This window comes from Lygodium microphyllum, chromosome 4 (genome assembly GCF_053477565.2).
Source record: "Lygodium microphyllum isolate KBCC chromosome 4, Lygodium_microphyllum_v1.1.10, whole genome shotgun sequence".
Lineage (NCBI taxonomy): Eukaryota > Viridiplantae > Streptophyta > Polypodiopsida > Schizaeales > Lygodiaceae > Lygodium > Lygodium microphyllum.
The window spans coordinates 45,061,413-45,069,023 of NC_141138.1; the positions used below are offsets into that span (position 1 = coordinate 45,061,413).

At 41.2% G+C, this 7,611-nt stretch overlaps 1 protein-coding gene across 1 annotated transcript; it reads left to right on the forward strand.

The window, feature by feature from the left end:
• Positions 1-3,378: 3,378 nt before the first annotated feature.
• On the forward strand, positions 3,379-4,202 carry LOC148036989 (uncharacterized). The gene has a single exon (XM_087677055.1). It carries the CDS (start codon positions 3,405-3,407, stop codon positions 4,200-4,202), a length of 798 nt encoding a protein of 265 aa, XP_087533181.1. The 5' UTR covers positions 3,379-3,404.
• The last annotated feature ends 3,409 nt before the right edge of the window (positions 4,203-7,611 follow it).

The following is a 7,611-nucleotide window of genomic DNA, read 5'->3' on the forward strand; positions in this document are numbered from 1 at the left end:
CAGGTGCCTTATGTTGCATTGGTTGATCATGGTTCAGAGATTAATCTCATAGTTCGTGGAGTTTATGAGAGTAACAGATAGCCTATGGATGTAGAGCATGGGTGGCGTATGAGAGCCGCCAATAACACTGCAGGTGATTTATATGCTGCTTGTCCTAGTGTCAGGGTTTCTATTGGTGATGTAGAGGAGGATTTTCATTTCTTTGTGCAGGATTCATGCTCTTATCCCATAATTCTTGGTCAGCCATTCATTACAGAGATGCGCATGGAGACAAAGGTCATGGATGATGGATCTGCTTATGCACGGATTCGCAGTAAAGATGGTATGAGAGCAGTTCAGTTTATGACTGTATGTGTGAACCATGTTAGAAACAGGGATACTCTCAGAGATGCACCCTTACCCACTGTGAGGGATTCGGGTTTTCATTAGGTACCGCCGTTTCGCGAGACGACGGTGGTACAGAACAGAGGAGATTGGAGTTCTCGCATCCTGGCAGCGATGTTTTCTCCTCCGGTTATGTTGGGATTTCAGCAAACAGTTCAATGAGTTATCAGAAGACTTCTAGGTTGTCTAGAGCTGCCAGGCAGTATATATGCAGGAAGGAGAAAAATTTGAAAAATGCAGGAATTTTGGAGGATGATGAGCACATAGATGGGATGTATGACAGTGTGATTTGTGTAGATACAATGACAGAAATGGGAGATATGCTGAAAACTGATATGTTGAATTGTCACGGTAATGTATTAGTGCAGTCCCTGGACATGTTTCATGAAATTGCAGATTTTATGTCACAGATTGAGTCAGAGGCTGAGGTAACTCAGCAAAGAGTGTTGAATGCTGAAGAAATTCAGCAAACAGAGTTTTCAGCTGGTTATGATCAGCTTTCAGAGAGACAGAAGGCTGAAAATTTTCAGCCAACAGAGTTTACTGCTGAAATATTTCAGCATTCAGAGTTTGGGGCTGTTTCTATGCAGTCCATAGAGCAGAGGGCTGAGAATATTCAGCCATTGGAGTGCAGAATTGCTGATTTACAGCAAGGTTTATGTAATGCAAAAGAGCATAATGAAGCCAGGGTTGACAAGAAATACAAAACTGTGGATAAGAAGGTGAAGCCGGTTGCTGTACCGCTTCCACCTGACAGTGATCAGCAAATAGAGAGGGCTACTAAACAGCAAATTTTGAGGAATCCGGAGCATATTGGTCATAAATTTTCTGCAGAGACTCTTGCTGAATTGAAAATTGGAAATGGTGATTTCTTGCTACCCATAGAGAAGCAGTGCTTTCAGGATATGCTTGAGCGTCATGGAAGGGGATTTGCTTTTTTCCCACATGAGATTGGTTGTGTGAATCCTGATATTGTTGCTCCTATGGTCATTTTTACTATTCCTCATATTCCATGGAATCTCCGACCTATTCCAGTGCCTAAAGCACACTTGCCAAAGCTGATTGATTTATTGAATGAGAAAATCAGGATGGGAATCCTTGAGCCTTCATCTGCACCATACTCAAACAGGTGGTTTACAGTTCCAAAGAAGAATGGTACTCTTCGATTTATTCAGGACATGCAGCCAGTGAACAGAGTTACTATCAGGAATGTTGGTATAGGTCCAGTTGTGGATGAGTTTGCAGAGGCATTTGCTGGATGTGCCATCTATTCTTTGGGAGATTTGTATTCAGGATATGATCAGTTTCAGCTGGCTTTGGAAAGCAGGGACATAATCACCATGAGAACTCCTATTGGGCTTGTCAGGATGTGTACCTTGCCTCAAGGTGCCACTAATTCTGTTGCGCATATGATGAATGCCATGCATAAGGTCCTTCGTGATTACATACCTCAGCTTACTATGCCTTTCTTGGATGATGTGCCCATTAAGGGGTGTGCAGAAGAAGAGAAGAATGAGAGCCTAAATGAGCAGGGATGCAGATACTTTGTGGCTGATCATATTTCATCATGTGAGAAGATTTTGGCCAGGTTAGAAGAAGTGAACTTGACACTTTCAGGGCAAAAATCTGTTTTTGGAGTGAATGAGGTTGTTATTGTTGGGCATATGTGTGGATATTATGGCAGGAAACCCTCACCTGATAAGGTGAATGCTATAGGCAAGATTGCAGAGTATTGTTCTACCACTTCAGAGGTACGGAGATTCATTGGTGCTTGTGTGTTTTATATGATTTGGATACCTCATTTTGCACACATAACAGATTGTTTGTATCAGCTGCTTCGAAAGGGGCAGAAATTTTATTGGGATGAGAGCCACACTAGAGCCATGCGGAAATTGAAGAAGTTATTGCAGAATGCTCCTACTCTCAGAAAAGCGGATTATAATTGTGATAGGCCTATTGTATTGATAGTTGACACTAGTCCAATTGGCATAGGTTGGGCTGTGGGTCAAGATGATGCAGATGGAAATAGGTATGCTATTCGGTTTGGGGCAAAAGTCCTAAACGAGAGACAGAGGAGATATCCGCAAATCAAGAGGGAGTTATTGGGGATTGTCACGGCTCTTAAATGTGACAAGGAGTACTTTATTGGAGCTTCAGTTGTGGTAGAGACAGATTGTTTGCCATTGATTGGTATGATTACGAGTTGCTCTACTCCGGATATAGCTATGTTGAGATGGATTGCATACATCAAGTCATTAAATCCGGAATTTAAACACATAGCAGGGAAGGATAATCCAGTGGCAGATATGTTGTCTAGAGCCAGATATGATGATGAGGAGACTCTACTTGCAGAAGAGGATGATGCAGAAATTTCAGCCACTATGGTTGATCATGTTTGTCATGTCTATGATATTGTGGCTTTCACAGAAGAACTCTATGTTGGAGATTGGTTGCAGATTGGCAGGTACCTTAGTACACTAAGCAAAAGAGATGAATGGACAGATGAAGAGTTCAAGAAGATCAGAAGGAAAGCCTATGGTTATTTTCTCAAGGACGGATTTCTTTGGAAGCATCCGAAGAAAAGAGGTGGATTACCTTTGCGGGTTGTCTGCGATAGAGAGACACAGTTACAGGTGATGAGGGAGTTTCATGAGAGTCCTTGGGCTGGTCATAGAGGAGTATGGGCTACTTATGAGAAAATCAAGGAGAAATATTGGTGGAAAGGTATGTACAGAGATGTTTCTCACTTTGTTGAGACTTGCAGAGACTGCCAGATGTATTCAGTAGTGCGTCATAGGGATGAGCTTCATCCGACCTATCCTCTATGCATTCATTATAAGTGGGTAGTTGATTTGGTTACCATGCCTATGGGTCTATGGCAGATGAGATACATTGTTTTGGCTAGAGAGGATCTTACTAATCATGTTGAGGGCAGATCTTTGAGAACGAAGACCACTAGTGCAGTGTGTAAGTTCTTATTGGAGGAAATTTCCTGCAGGTTCTGTCAGCTTCGGCGTGCAATGGAGTTTTGGGGCATAGAGGTGTCGAGCGGAAAGCCTTTAAAATGTCATGTTGCACAAGATTCTTACCTACTTGTTTCACAGGCTGCTCTTGGAGAAAGTAAGATTGGAAAAGGAAATGAAAGAGTTGTTTTAAAGGTCAAAATTGATGACAAAGAAGTTGTGGCTGGCACTTTGGCACCGGGAAGACTTGATCAGATCTCACTTGATCTCATTTTTCATAAGGATTTTATTTTGTCTCACAACAGTTCTAGCAGTGTTTATTTTTGTGGTTACAAGAAAACCAGCAATGATTATGATCTGCTCAACGATGATAATGACAGTTCTGAATCAGAGGAGGAAGCTCCCAACTTGGTACCGTTGTCATCAAAAGAAAATGATAAGGCTGTTGTAAGAGTGGCCAAGACTGGAGCATCGGAAACCCAAGCTCTTGCAGCAGAACTTAAGCCACGTATAGCCAAAACAAGGCCTGAAACAACTATGCAAGAAGCTTCTGATGATGAAGATGACAGTGATGATGATGATGATTCTGTTGCTGAGGAAGAAGATGGAGTGCCAGATGATCAAAGTGAAGACTATGTAGGGTCAGATGATGAAGATGGCTCTGATGAAGACAATGAATCTGAGGAATCTGAGGAAGAGCGTTTGCTATCTGAGAAGAAAAGGCCTAATATGGGGAGGATAGATGGTACTCTGTGGAGAACAGGGGAGTATGATGCTAAATCTGAAAAATGGGGAGAAACAGAGAAGATGACGGAGGGAGATGGCTCTACTGGGGATGAAGTACAAAGAAGATGACGGAGGGGGATTCCTCACTGGATTCGTATGAGGATGGACAATACCATTAGGTACAATGCCAAGAGAAGGCACTGGCGCCGGACCAAGCTTGGGTTGTAGACTCATGGCACAGACCCTGTAATGACACTGTCTGAAAGAATGGATGCACCTCGGCATAACAACTGGGGAGTGGAATTGAAAAGGGAGGCCTGTCTCCAGGAGGGAGGAAGCGGAAGCTGGCGCAGTAGTCTTGCCATCTTCTATATGATCAGTGCCCGTTTTGTGATGTAGAAGACCTGCCATGATTGGCTTACGGACTTGATTGCAGCTTCCGACTGCCAGTTGCCAGCGTTTGCGCCGTGGCAGACATACGCGGCAGAGAACCAGAGGAGGATCAATTACGGAAAGACCTCCATAACTGTGAGAGTCGTAGCCATATTCTGTCATATCACGGCAGGAGCTTTACACAGCCTGGCCTCCTCAGCCAAAAAGCCATATGTTCTGCTCGGAGCAAACTGCTCTTCCCTGATAGCACGCTTCCATGGAAGAACATGAGCCCTTGGTGGTAGATAATTCGTGCGCTCTTTAGCCCGATCGTAACCGCAGTGTGCAGCCGTCGATTCACCCAACTGGCGTAGCATCAGGCCCTAATCCGGCTCGCATTGTCATCGACAGCAAAGGCAGTAACTGGCATCAAAGCCCTTTATCCAGCCAAACAGTAAATCCTTCGATGACAGCCTGCCTGTTTTGGATTTCGACCTTGCTTTAGTGCGAGCGACAGGCAGAAGAAGAAAATTATGATATGAAGGGGAGGATTGTTGTCTGATTTTACGGAGCGACTCGTTTGAGAAGTAGGTGTTGAGCTGGTGACAGTGACCATCACGCAGAAGACCAGATAGAAACTTGCTATGGTTATATTTACAGAGAGCTATAAGGTTCAGAAAGAGACATTTTGCAAATTTTACTGCAATGTGCAGAAGAGCTTCCACATAAAAGTCTCTTTAATGGAACATTGGTTGGCCTATTGAATACTGAAGATTCAGACTTTGTTTCCAGCATTGTGAAACAAGTGCATAACCAACTTCAAGAGGCATTGAATTCAGGAGATTGCAATAAGATAAGGATATTATTGCGGTTTCCCACTGTTCTGATGTACAGCAATGTTATTACACCTACTTTTTTTTATTTTGGGACTAAATATATAGTAGCTATATCAAGACAGCTTCTTCAACACGTGTAAATGGTAAATCTTGGAACCTAATCACAGAAACATCACTTGAAGAGGAAGCTTGGGATTTACTGAGAGCTGCAAATTGTCATTTATTGTGGTAATCCTGTTGGTACAAATGCTGCCAATGACCCAATAGAGTCAAATATATGTGAATATGATCATGTTTTTTTTTTTTAAGAGACTTCATCCCATCAGTTATGGCATTCTTACTTGATGGTAAACATGAAATAATCCGGAACTTCTTGCTTCACACTCTTCAATTGTAGTCATACAAATTTTGACTTCATTTTCTTGCCTGATTTTCTATCCTGAAATTTAACAAGGACTTCAGAAGTTGCGACTTTGCTTTCAAAATCCTTTGACATCGTCTATCATGCTAGATCCAAACACATAGAGATCCATTACAATTTCATCGGAGAAATGATACTTGCAGGACAGATTGATCTACTTCATGTGAAGACGGAAGACCAGATAGTCGATATCTTTACCAAATCACTTGGTAAAGAGAAATTCGTTTGTTTCACAGATCTACTTGGAGTACAACAACTAGTTTGAGCTCAAGAAATGGAGTTTGAGAAGGGGGAGGATGAGCTTGATTCTTTTGATCTTAAAACACCTCCATTCATTGAGATTGAGGGTGAAGACAAGAAAGAAGAGATAGAAGATGGCTTAGATGTAGGTAAAAATAAATGTCCAAATGCTCCCCCAAAAAGACTTGAACAAGTTTGGAATAAGCTGGAGTGAGTAGAAGATCAATGGGACTTATTCATACCTCAGGTTCCTGACTATACTGAAAGCTTGAAGTGAAGCTATTCTTCTTGGGCCTAACAAGTGATAAAAAAGCTCCTTGAGTAATACTTTTTTGAATTGATTATATCTATCTTTTGCAATCACAAGCTCTTTTTCTTCTCGAGCCTAAGCAAGTGATGAAAAAGATCCTTGCGAAATACCTTTTCGAATTGATTATATCTAGCTTTTGCAATCAAAGGATTCAATTTTTTTTTGAAAATCTGATACACAATTTTTAGACATTAGGTGTAGGTGACATTTGCAAATGAATTATGCAAGAATATTTAGTGCATATAGCTAGAAGGGTGGCAGGGTTGCATGTCTTGCCACCTAATTTTTTTCCCCTCTGTAACCGTCACTATTTGCGTCAAAAATTTACTCTGCACCCGTCTCTATAAGCGTTGCTATTAGAGTCTCTATTAGCATCGCTATTTGCATCGCTAATCCAATTAGCGACGTAATAGCGATGCAAATAGCAACGCTAATAGCGACACAAATAGCGACGCTAATAGAGATGCTAATAGCGATGTAAATAGCGACGCTAATAGAGACGCTATTAGCGATGCTAATAGCGACAAATCGATCACGTGAATAGCGATGACGGGGGTAATTTTTTCCATGAATGATTCCGTCGCTTTAAACGTCGCTATTGGGTCTATATGTTGTAGTGTTATTAAATACATAAACTATTTTTCCTATAATAGTGGGCAAGCTAAATACATGTAATCTTTCTCTTCTATGCTTTTTCACCATTGGAGTAAGAGCCTCCTTAATATGCCTCCACTCTATTTTACGCCCTGTCTCTATAGTTTGATCCTCTAACAAATCTTCAAGATTCTCTTGAAGATCAGAATTTTCCGCTTGTAGAAATAATTCAATTTTTCGACTTGCAAGAGCTTATTGTTCTACAAGATCTAACTACCCAAATTGATTTTCAAATTCTCTTAATTACTCTCTAGCCACAAGACTCTTATTGGGTTGCAGAATCCACTCCTGGAAAGTCTTATGGGTAATCAAACTAGTATCTTAAATGTAAAATTCTTCCCTAAGTGTCTTGAGAGCTATCTAGTCAACATCTTACATGTACAATTCAATAACTCACACTTTCAATTCATGTACAATGACGCACACAAAATACTAGCTCGATGCAAGTTGAGCCAGCCCAAAGAACTCCCTCTTTTGAGCATAGATATGCAATATATGCCGATATATTCTTGCCATTAAAAAACTTCTTCTTATGCTCTACTGCTTGTAGAGCATTCATCACAATAGTTTCTGTTTGAGTGGTAGCCTGCATCACCTATTGTTGTTGTTGTTGTTTCTACATAAGCATGTTCATATTCTACACTAACTGTTGCAAAACATCACTATAAATTTTGCTTAAAGGTTCTCCCATCCTATCTTTCCTTT

Excerpts from the sequence above, each read along its gene's own strand:
- LOC148036989 (XM_087677055.1), top strand. The coding sequence starts at position 3,405 with ATGGAGTTTTGGGGCATAGAGGTGTCGAGCGGAAAGCCTTTAAAATGT.